This window comes from Helicoverpa armigera, chromosome 27 (genome assembly GCF_030705265.1).
Source record: "Helicoverpa armigera isolate CAAS_96S chromosome 27, ASM3070526v1, whole genome shotgun sequence".
NCBI classification, from domain to species: domain Eukaryota; kingdom Metazoa; phylum Arthropoda; class Insecta; order Lepidoptera; family Noctuidae; genus Helicoverpa; species Helicoverpa armigera.
Genome location: NC_087146.1, coordinates 278,684 through 303,690, shown reverse-complemented (window position 1 = coordinate 303,690; position 25,007 = coordinate 278,684). Strand labels below are relative to the sequence as shown.

General features: G+C 35.4%; 1 protein-coding gene across 2 annotated transcripts in view; it reads left to right on the top strand.

Moving 5' to 3' along the window:
- Nucleotides 1-22,772, top strand: part of LOC110376183 (glutamate decarboxylase) — a 39,087-nt gene extending 16,315 nt beyond the window's left edge. For both annotated transcript variants that reach the window (XM_064042124.1, XM_064042123.1), the window contains 9 exons: nt 7,557-7,754; nt 8,240-8,358; nt 9,317-9,457; nt 10,040-10,150; nt 10,784-10,851; nt 15,120-15,198; nt 18,233-18,382; nt 18,824-19,018; nt 19,493-22,772. In XM_064042124.1, coding sequence (XP_063898194.1) covers nt 7,557-7,754; nt 8,240-8,358; nt 9,317-9,457; nt 10,040-10,150; nt 10,784-10,851; nt 15,120-15,198; nt 18,233-18,382; nt 18,824-19,018; nt 19,493-19,675 — 1,244 coding nt within the window. In that variant the 3' untranslated portion in view covers nt 19,676-22,772. The remainder of the gene's footprint in view (nt 1-7,556; nt 7,755-8,239; nt 8,359-9,316; nt 9,458-10,039; nt 10,151-10,783; nt 10,852-15,119; nt 15,199-18,232; nt 18,383-18,823; nt 19,019-19,492) is intronic.
- Nucleotides 22,773-25,007: the final 2,235 nt, after the last annotated feature.

The window sequence follows — 25,007 nt, the reverse complement described above, 5'->3', positions numbered from 1 at the left end:
CGGATTTTTAAGATTTTGATGAAAATATTGGTTGAAAAGTGTAGGTTATACTCATAAATTGTTGAGGTCAATATACGAAGAGGTAATACAGAATTTCCATATGATCTCGACAAATTAAAAATATTTTTGAGAGCTGTTTTAAATTTTATTTTCATTAGGTACATTATTTATCCTTTCATTTAATAATAAATTTTTCTACACACACATTATACATAAAAGGTAATGCTTATTTCTATAAAAATCTGTTCCAGCATACCTACTTGCGAAAGAATTTTTATGAGTGGCTGTATCGAAGTAGCGCAAATCGATATGTGCCGAAAATATCGGTGAACACAAAATAAAACATATTTTAACAGACCATAAAATCTCCTATGCATTCAAAAACAAATAACATTCCAAACATATTTCCCAGTATATATTTCTCCCTCTACAAATAATTACAGGCAACAGTACACGATGCGGGTAGGGGGGCAATCATTCCGATACATTTGCGGACCTAATTGAATTGTTTGATAGCGCCCGCGGATTGCTCGGCTGAATTCGGGAGTGCTCGGGTGGATTCAGAAGTTAGTGGGAATAAGTGTAACTTTGTCATTGAGGGTTTGAAGGATAATTTATTATTTTTTTGTTATAATATGTGTATACATATAATACATATATGTATTATTTATATATTTACTTTGTCAAGATTCTTTGTTTTGCAATCTCACTGGCTCTTACAATACATGTAATTTTGCAATAATTATTTATAGAATAAGAAAAGTTGACCTAGAGAGTTTACGTTTTATCTAAATCGACAGCAGTAGTTACGGGTAGTCAGAAGCCAGTAAGTCCGACACCAGTCTAACCAAGGTGTATTGGGTTGAGCGGGTAACTAGGTTGAGGAGGTCAGATAGGCAGTCGCTTCTTGTAAAGTACTGGTACTCAGCTGAATCAGGTTAGACTGGAAGCCGACCCCAACATAGTTGGGAAAAGGCTCGGAGGATGATGGTTAAGGAAAAATTAAATTTAAAAGAAGATTACCGATCCTAAATTCTACCCACTAAAAGATTATTCAGATTTTACCAAGACTAGTCTTACTTAAACATTAAAAACTTCACTCCTTCCGATGAAAAATCACTCAAAGCAATCAAACACATCAGCGTTCGTGGACACACATCAAACGCCGCCCTCGCATCACGCGCTCGGCGGAGCGTGAGACGCGTATCGTGGCTCTAGCGATGTGCTCTATAGCAGACAGTTCAAGCGAGGAATTACGTGGAGTGAAGAGTTGTAAAACAATAGGAGTAGTTTTTTTTTTGGATTGGAGAATGGGTTGGGAAAAGTGGAATTTAGAATATTTTACTGTTTGAAAATCTGTTTTTAAATAAAAAAATATAATTCTCAAAATAGTCTAACATAGATCTATATTGGTAAATGAAGTACTGATATTTTATATGCGATATTCTTTCTATCCATCGCAGAGCCTAACAAAACACAAAGGCAATTTTTTCCGGATGCGGGAAGTGGTTCCTTCGTAACAGTTGTAGATCCACGGGGAATATCTATTATTTACACAGGTCGAGTGCTTTTTAAAATCAAGATCAACACATACGTATCTACACAAACAAAAAGGTCATTCTCTAAAAATATGTAAAATATAATATATTTTGTTTGTACTATAAGGAAGATTGTTGTGGTCCGAATAAAAATGCTTAAAATATCACAATTTTCTCTTTACTCTAAGAACCTTCAGCCCAAAAACGAATAAATTCCAGCAACCTTTTAAAACAAATTCCCCCGCAAGACTTATAAGCTTAACCGCTAAGTCTGTAAAACTTAAAGTGTAGGCAGAAGCTATAAAAACAATAAATATGGCGCATAACTACCGGCCCGGGGTGCATGCGGGGCCCCGCTAATATCACGCAAATCATTGGATTAGAACACGCTGGAGTAGGGTTACCAGGCTGTTGGGAATTACTGGGATTCTTTTTATGTCATTTGAGTGTCATGGACTGACACACTAAGCTGTCCGGTTTTAAGTGGATATCTGTGGCTTGTCCTATCTGTCTGTCTGTTCAATTTTTTTGCTAACCAAAGATATTATTTTGACATTAGCACCGCACAAATAATGCCAAATTTCTATTTCTAATAAGGCAATCAATGGGTTGTTGAAACCGGCCGTTAGCAGGCAATAGGGTCAGGTTAGCTGAAATAAAATGCTTCTAATATCGTATTCAAAGCCATAATTTTTTATCACAATACCTTTGTGAAAAGAAAGAAGGTACCACATCAATAAAAACTCTATTTACAAGGTGAATTTTATCTCTATTATTCAAAACCGTTATCAAATCTTACCAGTCTTCATTATTTTCTTGTACAATACAAAATATCCACACGTTACCACAGATCACAGTCACCCTACCATCCCCCTTGGTCTCGTATTAACATAGTTTGATGGATCATCTCCCGTTGTTGGATTGAGATTAGATCCAACGTTATGGATTGATTTTATGGAGTCTGTGAGTGCAGAGGATAATAGCCGGATTTGTGAGAGGTTTGAAGGGTACGTCTTAAGTTTGAGTGGGATTTAGGAAGGTTTTTTAAGAATAGATAGTTTTTTTTAAAAGATTGTGGAAGTTTTCTTATATGTTTATTAATAAATACAAATAACCGAATTGATAATTTCCTGTTTGGGCAAGTTGGTTAGAAAATCACTTAATTAGAGAGTGTTATATAACAGAATCATTTTTTTTATATCTAGAACTAAAATTAAGACGCAATAACATACATATGTTTTAGTGAATTCTTGAACGAATATGTAAATTATTGTTTTATTGTAATCATATTAAAAGAGATATACTTCAATTATCCCTATGCAAACATTTTTAATTAAAAAATGTTAAATTAAAAAAAAAATACTATTCACGAACCTGCAAATTGACAAAATTCATAACCATGCACGTAACATAAAAAATAATCAACAATAGCCCTGATTGCGGTCACAACCACCCCAAACCGTCGCAAACCAGATTAAACCGGATACATCCGGAATAATCCGAATATTACTAGTGAATGGTCTCGTCAGTGCTCACGTGCTGCAAATTGAGTTATTTGAGAAGTTCTCGCATACTGAGTGGCTTGTGGACACCCTAGTGGTGTCATAGTTTAATTACTGACTTATTGTTGGTATTTTATTAAATGTATACCTATTCGGGAGCGTTGGATTTGAATTACAATTACGTTTGTAACTTTATACAGTCAAGCATAAGCAACATACAATTGCCAAACATTATTTGTGGTTTTTACATTATTTTTTTTGATAAATACATAGTTTGGTAGATAAATAAAATAATTGAGTAGTTATAGACATAGAGACTACTTAGACTCCCCCACACGTGAGCAAAATATTTTGAGATCAATCGGAGAATAATGTTCAGATCCTAAATGGTGATGGTTATACATAAGTACCTATCTAAGTCTGATATTCATCGTAAAAATAACAGTAGACATGGTTAATAGGGTGGAAGATGACAGATAGGCAGTCTTTCTATACATATAAAACACTGGTACTCAACTGCATTGGCAAAAGACTAGGCAGATGCTGACATAGTTAATTTCACATCCTACAATATTCACAAAAATAACATGGAGCGTTATACAAAATAGAAAATAACCCACTGCAATGACGGGCCCCCAAAAACTCCAATAGATATGAATATGTCAAAAGGAATTGAATAGTAATCCAGGCTCAGCCGCCAGATGGGGCTACCGTCAGGGGCCCGCGTCATGGGCCCGCATCAGGGGCCCGCGTCAGGTGGGGCCCGCCAATCTCAGGGGGAGGGTAGTTAATGTGGCTATGCGGCTTTTGTTTTAGATTTAGTTAAATGGCCAGGAAAATTAATTGTGACAGGATAGGTAATAAAAGGATAGCATAGGTTTAAGTTTGGAGTAGGCTATTTTTGAGAACGGCAGAAATATTTCGTAAGCAGAATGTAAATATTTAATTGAAAACAATATAAATATTTATGGTCACTTGTTATTTGGAAATAAGATTAGTAAGTAGTTTAAGTTACATAAGCTTGACATAATGTAAATAGCATAAAATTATCTTATCTTTACAAATCGTCGCAGTTTTAAAAAAGTGAGAGTGCGCTTAGACTTTGAAATGATGAAATGATGATGACTCCAGACCGATTTCGGTCACGGCGACTGCCTCAACTCCGTACAGATAATTGTCGCTGGTGTGCTCGCATATGACTACAGTAGCCAATCTTCTTTGAGAAGGTCCGCGCACATTGCGGACATGTGAGCACACCATTATCATAATTGTAACTGATTGCCGCGGGTGGTCGGGCTTTCAGTTCGTCGCGTCTAGAATCAAGCTCTGACCGACGACGCTCCTCAAAGTCAGAAACTTTGTTTCTAACTAGAGCTCTCCAATCAGGCCGTTGGGCTGCCAGCCCTTCCCATTGCGAAGGCTCAATGTCACATTTTTTCATGTGACGTTTTTGCACATCTTTATATCGGAGGAACTGTCCGCCCTGCTTTCGTTTTCCCTCCTTTAGTTCGGAATAAAAGATGCGCTTAGCCACTCGCTCCTCCGCCATACGTGACACGTGACCGCACCATCTAAGCTGTCGCCGCATAAGGTAAGCCTCAATGCCACCGACATTGGCTCGACTTAGACTTTAAAAAACATTCGAACTGAGAACCTCCTATTTTGGAAGTTGGTTAAAAATAATAGAGCTAGAGGTTAGTTCTGCCTCTAGAGTAGGTATTACTTCACACCATATAAGCATTCTTTCCTTATAACAGACGCTCAGAATTCTGTAATTGTTTCTCTAAAACAATTTAATTGGTGGAAATTGAGTAAGCAAATAATAAGACAGAAGATACATTCTTTGCTACTCACAATAAACATCTTTAAAGAGCCGGCAACAAAATAATATGTAGACCTTCTTTATATTAGCCACTTATTATAACTAAAACAACCAATATTTCTCTTACACTCTCTAACCCAAAATAACGAAATTAATCATACATTTCACTGGCTAATCTCACCCTACAACTTTAATCCCACTTTTAAAATTCCACCGCATAATCCAAAATCAGTTTTAAAACAATTCCCGACCCCTTATACTTAATCCCTGGGGTGGAACTGTGTTTACTGGCCCCACAGCTGTGGGCCGTGATAAACGCTCTCTTGGGGCACTAATCTATTTTCACACTTTTAAATGTTATAAGGAGTTTGGTTTTTTTAAGGGATATATGGCTATTTACGGAGTTCTTTTAACTTGATTGACATTTGACAAATACACTAATATAATAAAGAAAAACTGTATTTTTCTTTATACTATGCTTCGAAACTATTCAACCGATTTGAAAAATTCTGTCACTGTTGGAAAACTACACTCTTCCCGAGTAACATGGACCATATTTTATATTGGTACGGCCGCAGTAGTTACCACGGGACGCGGGTGAAACCGCGTTAAAACGGCTAGTAAGCTATATTACTGTATAGTTTTATGAATCCGTGTAGTCGTTTTTCCGGGATAAAGATAGAAATTGTTTATTCCGTGATAAAAATAAATTGAAGAAAAAGTATGACAGCGTTCTGTATCTTGTTACATTTGTATTTTTCTAAGTTCCTCTTTACCCTATATCTATACTTCAATTGAGTATATTTTTGTCACTCATCAACAGTTTATCTCTAAACACAAAACATAAAGATCTGACGCAACATCCCGCCCTCCACTTTCCCGCCACAAATCAATATAGTGCCACAGATAACACAACAATGTCGGCTTATCATTTCAATATGCTTTGTACAAACCACACACAAGATATATTCAGAAGTTTAACTCTCTAAAAAAACCTTTTTTTATATGTGGGATGATGCGGAACATTTAATGTGTGTTATTTCTGTTTTTGTGAAAGTTAATAAAAAGACATGTTAATTAATTGGATAAAATATTTGCCTTCTGTATTACTCCTTTTAGTTTTTGTCACTGACAGCCATTTGAGCAAAAAACTTATCTGAGCCACATTATTATTTAGTCCATATAATTAAATATTAGGATACCGGGCTGCTACTAAAAAAATACACATAACAAAACCATTAATTAGAATCTTGCCCAGAACTCATAAAAGGGATGAAAATCATTATACACAATCATTATAACATGACATTTTTATAGACTCACATTAGCCATAAATATTTTCCCAAAAAATCCTTTTCATAAATATCTATTACTGTATAAATCCCTTCAGTCTATCATCACTCCCCGCTTTCCCAAGAGGCCGGTACTCCACCATTTATATTTTTTATCTGTGCCCCGTGGGGATGTCACAAAAAATATGTGTTTCTGATAAACACTGCTAGGGGACCAAAGAGTTCTTATCTCGCATTTTGTGGTCTATGGAAGCTGTCAGAAACAACTTTTTATGGGGTATATTGAATTACTTGTAGGTATTGTGTTTATGATTAAAAATGTTGTGGGAAAATAACTGTACTTTTGCTTTATGCTTTATTGAAATATTTTAACGTTATCTACAGCTTATAATATACGTTGGATTAATAATTGGCAGAGTTATTAATTAAATAAACGACCATTATTCTTTCTTTTTTGCCATTTAGAAACAGGAAAAAAACTTATACTACAAAAAAAAGATAGGAAGAAGAAAATAAGTAAAAAATTGTTGCGTTTCCAAAAAGAAATCTGATGTTAATACTTTAAAAAAATATAAAACAAATACCTATATATTTGTTGGACACACTTGATTATCTCTACTACAGTTCAGCTTTTCACGAAACTGAATATATTTATTTCCAAAAACAAAACAAAAAACGATTTTCCTCCTTTATCAAAACCACATCAATTCAGAAAAAAATAAACAGAAATTGTAATTTTCACAATATCAAAGGAAAACACAAAATTCAATAGGTCCCGTCGTTGACCGCATCCGGCGACAAAACGGTAATATCGCGCGTGTAATGACGTGTGCTATTGCTTCCGAATCGGATAGCTGCCGGACCGGGGAATGAGGATGTTTTTGTTTGAGATACATTTTCGTAAAAGAAATGATGATTTTGTTTTGTTTTTGATTTTATTTAGACCATTTTTCAAACGTGTCAATACGGCCCAAGTTTGCCGACAACAACTGTTTACTATGAATTTAAGCGTTTAAAGTTTCAAAGTTACCAGTTGTTTTAAGAAAAACTGACGTTTATGTTGTTGGTGAACCTGACCTTTGATTCCGAAACTTGGCGTAATCGTATACGTACAGATCAGACCATTTAGGTACTCAAAGCAGAAACTCTTGCGATTTGAACTTAAATCGTTTTATTTATCATCGGAGATGAATCATAAAAGCTCAAACTGATAGTTGTATTTTGTGCTAATTACATGATTTCTCGTAATTTTCTACGTCACAGGATAGGATATAGAATTTTTTACAATTTTCTAATTGCACTAACCACATCCTTCTTGAATCCGCTTAGACTGGAAGCCGACCCCAACATGGCTAAGAAAAGGCTAGGCAAATGATACTTACATAGCCATTCTTCTCCCCAGGTCACCCCCACTTCTTCAACCAGCTCTCCTGCGGTCTGGACATCATCTCCCTCGCAGGCGAGTGGCTGACAGCCGCCGCCAACACCAACATGTTCACGTACGAGATCGCGCCCGTCTTCATCCTCATGGAGAATGTGGTGCTGGAGAAGATGAGGAGCATGATCGGGTGGAAGACTGGGGATTCTATATTGGCTCCTGGTAAGTTTTTTGTAGCCTGAGAAGTAGTGATGGTGTTCTAGAATATATTTTTTTAAGTTTTGAGGAGTTTGAATCGGGGATAGAAAAGAGTTTGCAAAATGAAAAAATACTCTAAAAGTATTTGCTATTATGTAGTCTGAAGTAGAAGAATTGAAGTATTGAAGTCACAATTGCTTGATAAAATGATGGTTTAAATAACTAAAAAACACACTTTAGCATGCATTACAATTTCTGGATTAATTGGATTTGTAATGACGTTTCTTAGCTAGGCATGACTGTATTGTCATCAGACCTCAGAGCGTGTGCAAAATTTCATCCTCATCGAACACCGGGAAGTGGGTCAAATTAAGATTCCAAGTTTTTCGTTCATACATAGTTACAAGCAAATGTAAATAAGCGTGTTAAAAAGAACCAAGATATACAAAGACGGCACATATACTGATTATCTTTATGACTATTACCTGACACATCCTGGTCTCCCGCAGGTGGTTCCATCTCGAACCTGTACGCGTTCCTGGCGGCGCGTCACCACAAGTTCCCGCAGTACAAGGAGAAGGGGCTCTCCAGCATCCCCGGACACCTCGTCATGTTCACCTCCGACCAGGTCAGTAGACAGACATACGACAATTTATCAACAAAAAAAAATCCTAATATTTATTCGGACCTAGAGGAAACTTTCATAGTAGATCTGCTAGATAATTCATAAAAATGGTCGATCATTACATAAAATGGTAGATAGCAATTTGGGTGCAGTCGGTCTGTGTAAGTTAGATTTCATAACCTCAAGGATCTCGGGACTTTGCATGAAATGGATGAGCATTTCATGAAGTGACGATATGGCTGCGATATAATAGAAACTTCTCTATTGCTACTATAAGGGTGCGTCTTGTGTGAGAGAATCAACGTGAACACGATACAACGCAATTCGAAGCGAATTCAAATACATATACGGGTGTGTCGTTCACAATCACATTAAATCATATCACATATACTTTATGATATTCTATGGCGAATTGTAAAAAAAATAACCTAATCCATTCAGTGGTTTAACCACAGGAGTCATTTTTCGTTTTTATAATTTACAACATCATGTGTAAAGCAGAGATAAAGTAAGGAGTATCGTATGTTTTGATCAGTTGACAGCTGTCAGTTTTCAAGAGAGAATTTCAGTTGTTTGTAAAGACTGACTTTTATATGGTGTTCTAATTTTTGCACATTTTTATTCCATTTACTTTGTTTGAAAAAACATTTTTTTTTATTTTTACGTATTTTTCTTCTATCTTTGTGTTAATCGACATATATTAACCAGTATATTAAAGCATTTCATTTAATGTGATTATGAACGACACACCCGATATATAAGCGTTGTGATGCGCTTGTATATTACGTATGCCACTTCAAATGAAATCGACTGTTTGTTGATTTCGCGCACAGCAGTTTTGCGTTCACAGTCAGACCTCTCACTTAAGAGACACCATTATTGACATAATGTGTATATAGGTAAATATAGCTTATTCTACCTTAACTTTTGGACCAAATACCCACCATTTTTCTTCTCCCAGTGCCATTACTCGGTGAAGTCCTGCGCGTCAGTTTGCGGTCTCGGCACGGACTACTGCATCTGCGTGCCGTCGGACGAGCGCGGGCGCATGATCCCCGCTGAGCTCGAGCGACTTGTCAAGTACCATAAGGATAGAGGCAATGTGAGTAGCTTTAAAAGTCCTATAAGTTTCTATGTAGTGATAAGTTTTGTATATAATTACATATACCTATGTTAGTCTTTGGTGTATCTAAAGACCAATGTTGCTTGAAAATAAAAGTATTTGATTTGATTTTACCGTAGATTTTAGGACATAAAAACGTGTGAAAAAGAGGCTTTTGAAGAATATCACCTTTACTGATATTGCTTTGGAATTGAGGCCTTTGTTATGTTGTATGAGTACTGGTGCTGTCTTCTAATTCAGCTCACTACACTGAAGTCATCGTCATTTTTGTCTAAGAACGATTTCACAAATTCAAGCTCGATTTTTCCACGTGACATCGCACGGTTCATACGGGCAATTGATAAGTACCCATGGAGTTAACATATGAATCGTGGGACAAATAGCTGCTCGAAATTCGTGCGTAGTAAAACCGAGTGCAAAATCCACCTCGTTATGTTTAATTTATTTATTTGTTTTTTTCCATCAGATTTCCTTTATACCAGGAGACAGCGAGCTCTTCTGTAAAATATCCATTGTATAAGATATAATATGTCGTCGTTCTAATCACCTCCGGTGCATCAGGTGCCGTTCTTCGTGAACGCGACGTCGGGCACGACGGTGCTGGGCGCGTTCGACCCGCTCGAGGACATCGCCGACATCTGTCAGAAGTACGACATGTGGATGCACGTCGATGTAAGTTTTATTGTTAACTGACTTTACAAAAATATAGAGGTTTTCAGATGCTCGTGTTTTTCGTATTAAAACAATTTACTATACACTGGGTGCCGTCGCAAAGTTTATGTGTGTATCAATTTAATCTCCTGGGGCCCGATTCTCCAAGTTAATAACGTTGCCACTAATGCTACTAATATAGGACCATTCTTATACCAATGACATTCGATTGATTTGCGATTGGTCTGCCATTTTGGCGATTTTCGTCTATACGGTAGTTTACTCTACAATCATATTGCAATCGTAAATAATTTGCAGACAATATGATTCATAATTGAATCCCAGAAAAAATAGCGGAATGCCACATACGCTTCAATCGTAATTGAGTCGTGATTGGATCTCAGTCGAATGTGAATCGCATGTCACTTAAGTAAAATTAGGAGAATCGGGCCCCTGGTATGTCTCTGTGGGTTGGAGAAACTTGCCCTATCGATTCCGTTTTGAAATGAATTCCTCCACTTCTCAAATACAAACCAATAGTAATGAGTTGACGACGACCAGAAAAACGTGTCATACCGTTTTAAATTCTTCGTCCACATTTAAATTGATCAGCAATTTGCACAAATGCATGTAAAATAATTGACTTGTGTTCAGGCTGCGTGGGGAGGTGGTCTGCTATTCTCTAAGAAGTACCGACACCCTCGTCTCACTGGCGTTGAGAGGTAAGACATTATTTTAACACTTATTAATATGTAAAATTTAGACATAGGACAAACAAAGACCATAATTGAAGACAAGACAGTTAATTATCATTTCGCTAAAAACCTTATGTTAATTTGTAAAATACAAATTATTGTAGGTGTAACCATGTAGTCATAAGTCGGAAATCCGTAACACTATATGTTGCAAAAATATTTAAGCAAAACACAGTCAACTCAAATTCAAAGACCTTCCTCTTTCAATAGACCAAAGCCTATTAATCGCGCTTACACTACCCACCTAATTGATATCCTACACTCTATACAAAATCCCCAGAAACAAGCCCAGTTGCTTATTATCCCGTATTAATCCTTACGCCATTAACGTCCATCAATCATGAGCGCTCGACGCTAAATGCCGGCGCTGTGAGTCGCGCGGGAGGTACCCCCGCGGGTGGGGATGGGTGAGGGGAGGGGGAGGGGAAATCTAGCTAAATGCAGCAGATGCGCGCGGTGGTGCGTGTGACAGATTGAGTAGGGTTGCCAGTTTTGGGTTTGTGGGAAATTAGGGTTATGAAGTTTTTCTTCTTCAGAGAAGTACGTGATTGTTTCTCTAAGTTAAAATTGTGTAACTTCATCAGGCAGTAGGTTAAACTGATGATTACATGTTCTTATTCGTACTTTATAAAGTCTAATGATATTCGATTTTATTATAAACCAAAACATAAGAATTATGCTACCCATCCTGCTTAACTCATACTATCAACCAATTTTGCTTCATCATCATCATCATCAGCCTATAGCAGTCCACTGCTGGACATAGGCCTCTCCAAGTGCACGCCACTGAGATCAATTTTGCTTACTACAGAACAACTTAATAAAAAGGCTGTAACACAATAGCACCATCTATTGTGTTACAGCCTTTTATCGTCCCATTGCTGAGCACAGGTCTCCTCTCACACGGAGAAGGATTGAGCATTAACTTAATATGATAATTCATCTAAAAATGTGTCCTGCTTACATATGCCTTACATAAAGCCTTAAGATATGGTCTCGTTAAGCCTTTATTTACACATAACTATATCATATTAAAAATTACGAATAACCAAACCAAAAATCTTCAAAAAATAAAACGAAACCAACCCTAGCCTACGCGCTACGGATTACACGTAGCTCGTAGCACCGTAGCGCGTAGCCTCGTAGCAGTCGTAGCATGCCGTCAGTTCTCATGTCAATCTTGTGAGCACTCAATCCCGGGGTTAAGCGTTACAGCTGATCGCGTTTAACCGACTTTGGAGAAGTGGTGTGCTGTGTTTTGTTTGTAATTATTGTTGAAATATAGCTCCTTTTAAGATAGGGTAAAGTTTAAAATGGTTTTAAGAGAAATATGGTATATTTAATTTGGCAAGGAAGTTAGAATATTTAGATTTAGCTATGTCAGACTTGGCTCGTTGAAAATGAGCCCTACCCTTATACCATATCCAAACTTGATTATCTGAAAAGACGATAAAATATAGAAATTTCATTTCGTTAAAACATAACAGCTATGAAAAATTACGCAGATAAGATTTACATAGGTACGTTAAAAATTAGTAGTCCAAAACATTTGTCTAAATTCTTTTACTAAAAACATACTTAAACCTAGCTCCATCTTCCCCAAAAATCCCAAAAAAAAAACAATAAAAAACACACCCTTAACTAAAAAAAAAGTGCACAAAACTCCATCCTTACACACACCCTTCAAGCGGGACTATTAAACCTCTTTTAAGATTAATTAAAACTTCCCTTCCCTTCCCCTCCCCTCGCCGTCGCCCCTCGTGCATAGCGCTGTAAGTAATAAAAAACAAAAAGTACAGGAACACACGTCTGCACTTGTCGCGAGCTCATTTATCATTTGGGACGCAAGTGGTTTCAACTTTGGGGTTGTGTTACACCGTATTGTAATAATATTGAAATGAAAAAATAGGTTCATACGCTTTTTTATTTTGCATATTGTAATATGAAAATGCTAAGATCGGTGTACTCATGAATGAATATGTTTTAATTCACAAATTGTCAGCTCAATGTAAGAAAATGTATATATGTATAATGTGTTTTTCTGCCAAACAAAACCCACAAGACGCCATTTGTTTATTCCAGTTTATCTACTTTCATACTTTGTAAGGCATATACATGTAATTTTTTCAAAGACAGATTTTTATACACCCATTTGGCATTTAGGATAAACAAGTTATACTACTTCCACAGTAATATTAAAATAAAATTGTCATGCTTAAAAACATTCTGTTCCAAGATTACACTTCGGTGTAAACGCATCCCTGCGACCCTCAAAGCTGTAAAAACAGGGGATTAGGCAAATCGTCGCGCGACTGTGTCAATACGATACACTCTGTTTAACTTTCTGCTTACAGCGTGCATGCATATAGAGTACTGTCTGATGGACTGTTTGTTACTCGTTCTAGAAGGATTAGCTGTTTTCATACACGAAAAAATACTTTAAAATGTATAGTTTAGAAGGAGTAAAAGAGGATAAGTAAAAGTTTTAAATAGCTGAGTTATTACCAAGTTTTCACTTCTTCTAAGGCGTCCTATGTCTGTTGATTTACAAATATGGGGCTTCGAGTAAAACTCCCGGGTTTCATCAGAAATATGCAGATTATTTAGCAATACTTAATATTAAAAGTAGACCAAAGGCTGTTAAATTAATATTAAAAGTAGACCAAAGGCTGTTAAATCATTATTATTTTCATGATATTTTACCATGCATCCACACTTTTACATCTGAAATAACCAAGATCACCAAAACATCGTTTATTTCAAAATTTTCAATTTCACCTAATATCCGTGGCTACCAAGCAATTGAGAACATTATCATCTTCAGGCATCAGGTCCTGGATACTACTACACACCCTTTATTTTCTCTATTTTACAAATTACACCAAAACAATATCCTTCACTTTTTGTTAAAATGCAAATCTTATTTACACTACAACCCCAAAATAATCTCAAAATCATAATCTGCGACAGTTTTCTAGCTCATCACACTCTCCCCTATGTGTGCCCACTCCGACCATCCCAGCGCCCCTATCCACTGGGAACATGGAGAAATAAATGACTAGCGGAGGAGCCATAACAGAAAATCTCTTAAGAAAGTAGCCCGTTACACGCGGGTGTTCGGAAGATGAGGAACATTACTGTCTTCGCCCTTATATGTCTCCTTTAGAACATTTCATTTTTTGTAATACTAAAAATCGTTGATAGATGACTCAAAGAACCTAAACGTCTGGTTATTTCACTCATAACTGATCATTTTGGTCCACCGTGCCTACCTACTTGAGCTAAAAGCAGCGCCTGACCAAGAGGTATTGGGTTGCATGAGTAACTGGGTTGAGGGTGTCAGATAGGACAGTCGCTCCTTGTGGCACACTGGTACTCAGCTGCATCCGGTTAGACTGGAAGCCGACCCCAACATAGTTGGGTTGGTAGGTAATGATGATGAAGGCGCCTGACCTACTTGCATAATGGTAACTCCGTTCTTTCCATACTCTATGGCTGGGAATCAATTCTGGCAAACAGAAGGGGTAGCTTGATTCACAATTGATTACCGCATTATGCAAATTACCCGATGTCACCCCGACTGACTAATAACCTTGGTTTTGTCAAAAATCAACATTGAATTTTACATTTAATTTACATAATAATTGTGTTAGAATTAGAGGGTAGATTACGCAGTGTGGTGTGTGTGAGTGTGGTTTATCAATTGCGTGCTTTGAGATTTTAAAAATAAGGGTGTTAGAAAAAGTTTTGCAAGTTATAGCGGGTGTAAAATCTGAGGCATGTAGGATATAATAAATATAAAGAAAATTGATTTTCCGTTGATCTAATTTTAATTGTTGCAAAATACCCTTAACTTATAGTAAGATTTAACTTAACCTATAAAAGATTGAAACAATGTTTACACGTGTCGTCAATTTCGCGGATATTTAGAAATGTTCACCCGCAATTCCTTATTGTTTGGTAGAACGAGCACACTAGAAGATACATATGTATACGTCACGTGGTGGAAGCTAGCCTTTACCTACTATATTTTATCTAAAATCGTTAACAAGTTTTGTATTAGAAATACCTACTGGTAATATTTGACCAAAACTTCTTTTGGGTACATTGCCAGGTGACAGCGTTGAGGACCAATTTTTCGACGCCCATTATTAGTTTGAAGCTTATTTTGTATGTAAATATAGATTAAGTTTACTTTAAAATTGAACGAATAGTATAAGAATGTCATGTTACAGGGCGGACTCGGTGACGTGGAACCCGCACAAGTTGATGGGCACTCTGCTGCAGTGCTCCACCGTGCACTTCAAGTATGAGGTCAGTAATACACTCAATTTTCATATCACACCTTTATATACTCTGGGTCCATAATTGTGACAAACATTTTATATTCTCCACCTAATGTACATTATGGAATGCAATAAACGATATGATGATGATAGATAACCGTTTTAGGATATTCTTCTTTTTCAAGTGAATAGGTTAAATGCCACATGTATTGCATTTCATGTGTAATTCTGTTCCAAAACCCCAATGTTTTAAAAAAAATAAGCATATTTTTGAAAAACTAATCATCTAAAATCTAATGTGTAAGTCCTACAGGTATTTTATATCTCAATTGTTATATGAGTTGAGCAAAAGTCAGAAAATTATGAAAGTACTTGAAAGTAGCCATTGCAGAAATGTTTATTTTAATCGAAACATTAATACAAGTAGTCATTATTTGCAGACGCGAGTGCGTTTAATGGTTGTTTTACGAGTTTCTGTGCTTCTGACGTGCGCAACGCTTTTGGTGATTAATATACCTACATCAATATAAAGTTGAAGTTGCTTATTATGCCCAGGTTCATTGACAAGATAAACGATCGTTTTTATTAAAACAATTGTTTACTTTTTATAATAAAAAGTTCTTTTATGAAACAGGCGCTTATGTTCTCGGTTAACTTAGTCCTCAATAGATCCTACTGATATTATAAATCCTATCCTACTGATGATTTGTGATTTTATAAATGTGAAAGTTTGTGAGAATGTATGGATGTACGTTTGTTATGCTTTCACGCAAAAACGGCTGGACCGATTTGGTTGAAAATTTATGTGTAGATAAGTGATACGCTGGATTAACACATAGGCTACTTTTTATCAACACACACACAGCAAGCGGAAGCTAGTAGCTTAATATTATTTAATTTATAATGTGTAGTGAAATGACAACAAAATTGACAATAATACCTTTTTGGTTAACAGAAAAACAAATTAGGCAATTCATAATTCGTACAACTTCAACAGGAATTTCTGAACATTGTTTCACATAACAAAACAATTTCAACTTTCCACCTCTGTAACAAAGTTTAATATCCTTTGTACACCAAACCATAACTCTGGCAGAAAATTTAATAACATTTAACCACAAGGGAATTTGGAACTTATGCCTTATGAAATAAAGCTGTTTTTTTGTGTGGCACAGTAATAAGGGTTGTTCGAAATTGGCAACATATGTTAGCAAGTGTCGCAAAGAGAAATTTCATTAAATGTTTGCGCCCTCAGCGCTGTGAGTAGGGATGTGCTCGCGGTTTTATCGATAAATGTTGAGTTTGGTTAGAGGTTTCGGGTTGTGGTTTGTCAGGTAGGTAGACGGTAAAATTAAAGTGGTATTATGTTATGTAAACAGTATTGGTATTTACCTACATTGTTCAAGTTATGAGGTACCCCAACAATTGGGTATGTTTAGTCTTCATTTTGTTCTTTAGAATTCTTAGGAGACGACAGAAAAATCTGGACTAAAATAGTTCTCAGTACTATTCTGCTTATATGAGTTATATTATTTACATACTTACAAACATTGGTACTAAGCTGTATCGTATCTGGTAAGAATGGAAGCCGATCGCAACACAGTTAGGAAAAGGCTAAGCAGAGGATGATTTTATCGTTTACCTTAAACTACTAATGTAACAATATTTTTCACACACTTCTTTGAATCTAACAACATATGATTTACGTATAATATTTTTTGTAATTATGTACCTTACAAAATATCGATACTTTATAATAAATATCGATATCGACATAGTCACATCACTAACCACAAAATGCCACAGAGGCGGGGTCCGGAGGAATTTATCATGAAGCATATTGTTGTGACGGCCGCAGCCACTTATTATTATAAAGGAATAGAGTCGACAGTCGCTTGGCTTGAAGATATTATACCTAGTCAAGTGTTGCATGGAAGAGACAATAACGTGCATTGATTTTTAAACTGTGTTTGTGAGTGTTTGTTTATTCTTTGTACCTAAATATAAGTCATACTAGAGACGTTATACGAAAAGCCAGTTTAGTAAAACTATTTTAAAATTCTGTAAAGTTTTGGACAGCTTCAAATAACCTTAGATTAACGTTAAAGTACATCGATGTCTGAGTGAGGCTCAAGTTCACCAACAAATATTAAACGTCAGTTTTCCGTTTTCCTAGAACAACTTTTTACAATGAATTAAGTTTCACTTTTTTTTAATTGATATAAATATTGCAATTAAATAAATAATATATTATATAGAAAGTTTCAAAACAAACTGTCGTTTTAAGAATAAATGGACGTTTATATTGTCGCTGACATTGCATTTTAAATTACAAGCTTACAGTAATATAAAATTACACTACAACAATTAGCATTTAACACTGCTTTTCATAAGTCCACACCATAAATCACCACACTACAATATGTCCTCCTTCATAAACTCCCATACACAAGGGTAGGGTTCAACTGCTTAGCATATAAATTCACACAAACAAGTGCGCGCGACAGATACGCCATCTGCAGGCCGATGCACAAACTGAAAGGTGCTGAACAAACATAGATTTGAGAAGTTGACTTTATCTCTGTCGTGGTTTTGAAAAAGGGGGTTTTGATAGCGGGTGTGTGTTTATGTAAAATGGATTTTGGAGTGTAAATATATGGAGGTGTCCAAGTTTAAATGTAATAAGAAAGGTTTTATTGAGTTGTGATTTAAATATCTGCTGATCATGAATCCTGAGACAGTTAATTGCACTGCTAGGCATAAGCTCCATACTGATGGCTTTCTTTTAAGACAAAACAGCCCTGTGTTGATATGATTCGATACCAACGTTCCCAACGTTTGGCCCGAAAAAAACGGTATTTAATGTGGACAATTTAGTGTCTACGCTCTGAAAAGGAGGCGTTTTCAACCGAAATAATCTATTTATTTAATTGTTTAAATATGTATATTATAAAGATATTTTTAATACTTATATGTACTAGACCTCAAGTTTAATGTTATATTGGCGAATTCTTATTTTCTCTTACACATCCAAAATTCTTCAAATCCATCTTCTCCGCCAGGGTATCCTGCTGAACTGCAACGCGATGTCAGCGGAGTACCTGTTCATGACGGACAAGATCTACGACCCCAAGTACGACACGGGAGACAAGGTCATCCAGTGCGGCAGACACAACGACATCTTCAAGCTGTGGCTGCAGTGGCGCGGGAAGGTACGTGCTGTAGGTCACTGGGGAATTAAGGGTACTTTTTACCTGTCTTTTATTTAATGTATACAGCAGTACGTATGCAGCTGAAATTAAAAGAAAATGATACAATTTCTACAATAATATCATTTTAAAGACGAAACATTTATTTGTTTATACCCTAAAGGCTCCGTAACTGCTGGAATGATTGAAAACTGACATTGTTGGGAAGATACACCCCTCTCGATAACATATAGGCTATATTTTATCCGAGCACGGTAAGATGTTCCCATAGGACGTAAGAAAAATCACGAGAAACAGCTAGTAACAATACAAAGCTGAAGAGTTTGTTTATTTGAACTACTGGACAATTTGAAAAAAAAAACACATTATTGAGCTACACAATAAGAATTGTAGGTAATTTTGAATTTGAAATATCGTGGTTTATTTACTGTGTACCACTCCCAGGGCACCTCCGGCTTCGAGCGCCACATGGACCGCCTGATGGAGCTGGCGGAGTACCAGGTGCGGCGCATCAAGGAGCAGCCCGACAAGTTCCACCTCATCCTCGAGCCCGAGATGGTGAACGTGTCCTTCTGGTACCTGCCCAAGCAGCTGCGGGGCATACCGCATGATGCGCACAAGGAGATCAAACTTGGCAAGGTAAGAAGTTCGATAGGCTGTGAAGGTAGACAAACGTGGCTATCAACACTGATTTGAGATTTTTAAACGACTTCCCAAAAAGTAGGAATTTCTCAATTCGGATCGTTCAAAATTGAGCAAGTGACGATATGAACTTTTGGAATTTTTAACACTTTCTTAGTTATTTTGATCTCCTCTAGAGATTTTGAGGAATACACTTTGCTAAACTGTAACTCTCTCTGGTCAATGGTTATTCCACCATTACTAGAAAGAATTCATTCATTTAGTTTAAAAATAGGTACTTAATTAAAGCCAGTTTTTTTTCGCATTTCTTTAGTTACTACGCCTATTAAGAAAAGTAGACCCATTTACAGAGTACATTATCATAATTTCCCAACCTTATAGGAAAAGCTACTCATAGGTAGGTACTAATAGTTCGTAAATAGTAACATTTGATTAACCTACCTATACCAATTCACTAAAATCTCGTTACAGGTTTGCGCCAAACTGAAAGGCAAGATGATGCAATCTGGCACGCTCATGGTTGGCTACCAGCCTGACGACCGCCGCCCCAACTTCTTCCGCAGCATCATCTCCTCAGCAGCCGTCACCGAGAAGGACGTCGACTTCATGCTGGCAGAGATGGACCGTCTCGGTCAGGACATTGTCGTCGACTAAATGTTACAAGCTTTAATTGTAGCGGGTGGGTGGTGACGGCTGGTTTTTCTTAACTTAGAAAGGATGATTTTGGACGGAAAATTTACAGGTTTGGGATTAATGAGGAGTGTAAAAAGGTTGATTGTTTATTCTCTAGGTGTTAAATATTTCTCCCAATAGTATATAAAACTTCGATGTTAATAATTCATGTTTCATGTTGATCAAAAACTGTTTTTTAAATGAGGAAACTGCCGTCATTACACCTACTTTTAAATTTAAATAATACATATGTTACGTAAATGTATCGAATGATCTAGTGTATTATTTATCTAGATGTTTTCTGCTGTAAAATATGCTCAGTCGTAGGTGTGAGAGGAGAAATAACGTTCACTCATTGATAACTTAACTACACGCTTCACTAACGCCATCTCTTGACGAGTAGCTGAACTAAGTTTCACGTAGTTTTACTAACATTGAGTATTTTTGTTGTCGTACTTTTACAAAACAAACGGAATTGATTGGTTTTTGAGTGAATTTTTATGGCCGAGTGTGTCTTGTTCGTTGGAATAAGTAATTTAAAGTTCATAGATTAATTTTAGTAATCGTTTAGGATTATATTCGGTAATTTCTCATTTGATTAGCTAAGCGACAAGTCTTGATGATAAGTCGTTATAGAATTTAGAATACTTTTTAGTAAATCAACAACGACACGTTTTTTATCTTTTAAATATGTAATAGTTGAACCTTGCTTGATCCTACTTTAATCAGATGTATTTTAAATAACAATAATATCCTTAAAGTTTTCGTGTATTGAATGACTCCTCTAAATAGCGGTCCACAGTCTTCCAAAATATAAAAATCATAATATAATTTGTTTAAGAGATTATAACGAGCCGTCTCTTCGTAATTAATTAATATAAAATAAATATATTTATTGAATGTTGGCCGTTCCCTTCGCATATAATATACTTATATAAATATATATTTAAAATATTTATCCATTATCGAAATTAAATATATTGACAATGAGAATATATTTTCAAATAGAAATAAGTAATAAATAATATTTAGATGGGATTAAAAAGCTCAAATTGGCCAGATGAATGTGCGATGAATGTAGATTATTTTTGTTGAATAGTTATGAGATTTGTGAGTGTGTGTGTGTAAGTGAGGCAATCTTAATGCATCTGTGAGTTTTGACGAACGACTGTAAATGTCTAGTAGGTATGTAATTATTTATTTATATATTGCTTATGTTACATTTAAAACGAGCTATGTAACTGAGCCTAAACATATTAAAAGGCAATGGTTGGTATACATTAAAACTATATATAGGAAATTATTTCTGTTAAAAGCTATACAAGTAGGTAAATATATTTGTTTTGGTGAGTGTAAGTGCGCCTAGCGTGTGAAGTGAATGGTAGATATACGTTATAAACATATTTTTAGATTTGTCGAATTTTATTTCACAATATTTAAAGTGTATGTTAAGTGTCAAATTGATATGTATACATATAAAAATATATATTGATATCAAAATCACTTGGCGCGTCTTCACTCAGATCATTTGGTCATGTGATTTTACAAGCGATAGTTAAGTATGAAGAAATTAACGAATTCAGAGGATTAAGGTTTATTAAAATTGCTCTAAATATGTCCATTGCCATAAAGTAAAAGCTCATTGTCGAATGATCAGTGTAGGCGCGCCCTTATACAAAACATATCTCCCGTTTTGCCAATTAACGAGTATTATTAAATTTTTATATGTTGTAAAGCGCAGTGTAGTTACAGCTTTTCGGGTGCTTATTGAAAAATTAAAATATTTTTAGTTAACGCCAAAGGCATGTCTCGGAGACAATAATAAAAAATATTTTTTAAATAAACGCATAGCGCCATCTTTTGACGAATAGCTTAAACAAAAGTTGAAGCTTTTCGCCGCTAGATGGCGCTTTAAAAATAATGTTAAGATGAATAATTTCATGTGTAATACGCAATAAATTATATTTATTCATTTTATCAGTGTTAGACGTACGTGTTTCGATGTTTAGATGTAAGTTAGATTAAGTGTTAATTTTGGTAAATTCTTTAATACGTTATATTGAATTTAATTCACATTTACTAATTTCAATTGTTAGTATTCAGTTGAGTCATACTCAACACGTAATTACTATTATTATGTGATTCATGTACCTATATCCTATCCTATACCTTTGTTAAAGTCCTATTACTCTTTTATTTGTTTAGTAAATAGTAAATCTTAGAATAAGATAAGTATGTAAATATAGTAAAAAATACGATGTGACGATGACAATAGAAAGAGTAGAATAGGATTTGCGGGAGAAAAATCTTCGTTTACGCGAAGATGGAGTAAAATAAGTATTAATTGGTGTTCGAGTATAAATTAGATAAATAAATGTTTTGTTTGTTGAGCAGGAATTGTATGTTAGGACTTATATCTAGCAGCCAATAGCAGATGTTTGAGAAATCTTAGTTTGAAATTGAAAATTGATACTATCCGTCAAATTATAAAATTAATAATGTGTAAATATGTAGTGCGTGAGTGTTGTAAGTGCTTCTGATGCACAGGTTTTTGAAAGTATTCTCTACATACTAATTCAGCAAAATTAAACAGTTTACTTCTTAAAAAACTTGTAATAAGTTATGAATAACAATTTAGCAAGATTGTTTGTAAGCACGCTGTATTCTTCAGTAAATTAATTCTTCTTCTTGATACCAGGTGGCAGTACGCTAGCAAAGTAGTACTCTTTGGATTATACTCTAAAATAAACAACCGAATCTCAGTGCTTCCAATTTATATAGTTCATAAGTATATTATAGGAATGGAAATATATTTTCAATGTCAAAATAATATCACGTATAATAAAATATATACTTTGAAGTCTTCCAAAATGTCTTCCGTTATATAATTTGTGTTCATAATATGTATGAATATATAATAGATATAGTATATACTAGAGTTTCGAAAGGTTTAGCGTTTAGAGGCAATATACTGTTCACTTTTTGATCACTTATAATGTGAGACAAAATTAGTAAAACTATCCTATTATTGTTGCTATATGTAAAAATCTGTATAACCAAATAAATGGTATTGTTGTTAGTTTGGTCTTGTTTTATTTCCAAATACTTTTATAACTGAAACGTCACACTCACTAAATATATTCTTATTAATCGATAACTATAAAAATGGTGTTCAAATGACACAAATTCACAAAGAGCTAATTTTGGTGGTCAGTATTATAAATAATTAATATACTAAAAGTCCACATGAATCCAGAGTACCTAAGATTCTGAATATATCTCTCCACCAAAATTAGCCTGTGCGATTTTTTGTTAAGATTGACTAGGCTGTTCCTCCTCATCCAAATATTATTTCGCTAACAGCATGAAGGCTCGTTTTTCTTAAAACAAATGTTTTCTTTTAAAAATTGTACGTGAAAATCTCATGGCAACAGCTGTTTAAAAAAAAAGGTTAACGTTGTCAATGGACTGAGTTATTCCCAATTTGTCATTAGTACCGATTGGTCACCAGCTATTTTTTCCATACTCCAAATCCCGATTGGTCATTCGAGCAAAATAAATAATTTAATATTTAAATTTTGAGTTCCGATTCGTCACCCGCATAAAATTTCACGTATCAGAGTACCGTCAGAAATAAAAGTGTTAGAAGAAATTTTAAATGAAACACTTCGATGTAGGTAGAGGTTTAAATAGCTCTCATATAAATATAATAAAATGTAGAACAAAACACAGGTGAAGACAACATAGAGCATTTTATAAACCCGAAAATGTGACTCGATACTTTTTGTACCGGTAACAAAAGTACCAGGAGCCCATAACTAGCAAAGAGATTGTATACAACCCGTGCCGATAAAGAATGGGATTAGAAATCGCGACAGCTGTATTCAACTCTCGCTCATGTGCTATAGTGTATGAGCGAGAGGTAAATACAGCTGTCGCGATTTCTAATCCCATTCTTAGTGTATGAGCGAGAGGTAAATACAGCTGTCGCGATTTCTAATCCCATTCTTAGTGTATGAGCGAGAGGTAAATACAGCTGTCGCGATTTCTAATCCCATTCTTAGTGTATGAGCGAGAGGTAAATACAGCTGTCGCGATTTCTAATCCCATTCTTAGTGTATGAGCGAGAGGTAAATACAACTGTCGCGATTTCTAATCCCATTCTTAGTGTATGAGCGAGAGGTAAATACAGCTGTCGCGATTTCTAATCCCATTCTTAGTGTATGAGCGAGAGGTAAATACAACTGTCGCGATTTCTAATCCCATTCTTAGTGTATGAGCGAGAGGTAAATACAGCTGTCGCGATTTCTAATCCCATTCTTAGTGTATGAGCGAGAGGTAAATACAGCTGTCGCGATTTCTAATCCCATTCTTAGTGTATGAGCGAGAGGTAAATACAGCTGTCGCGATTTCTAATCCCATTCTTAGTGTATGAGCGAGAGGTAAATACAGCTGTCGCGATTTCTAATCCCATTCTTAGTGTATGAGCGAGAGGTAAATACAGCTGTCGCGATTTCTAATCCCATTCTTTATCGGCACGGGTAATACCTACATATAATAAAATGTAGAATAAAACACAGGTGAAGACAACATAGGGCATTTTATAAACCCGAAAATGTGACTCGATACTTTTTGTACCGGTAACAAAAGTACCAGGAGCCCATAACTAGCAAAGAGATTGTATACCTACATATAATAAAATGTAGAATAAAACACAGGTGAAGACAACATAGAGCATTTTATAAACCCGAAAATGTGACTCGATACTTTTTGTACCGGTAACAAAAGTACCAGGAGCCCATAACTAGCAAAGAGATTGTATACATAAAAATATTCACAAACAAGAAAATAAATATAAAATTTAATTAACAAAAATAATTTGAATCTAGTCAGCAGTTGTGTTGCACATACTGCAGTGCTTTTTTAATTGGACCTTGTTCGTAGGTATAAACAGAACATTTCAGTTCAATTATCTTCTTAAACTTCTTGTTCTTACTATCCATACACAATTAAGAAAATATATTTATTTTATTTATGTATAGTGCTTATGTTTTGGTCACAAATTGTGCTATTTACTGTTTTTTCGGTATTCATTTTTACGAACTCACATTCAAGGGCGCTTAACAACCAACTAATAATGCATCTGCACCACATGTTTTTTTGCTAATACCGATAATAGTAAATAGTTACTTACACAAAACAATAGAAACCGGACCATACTTTGCCCCTTCTTCTATATTTTGTCTCTTTCTAGAAAACGAAAGGCTTCTGTTTTATTACCTGATTTTATATATAAAATAAGTTATACCGGGAT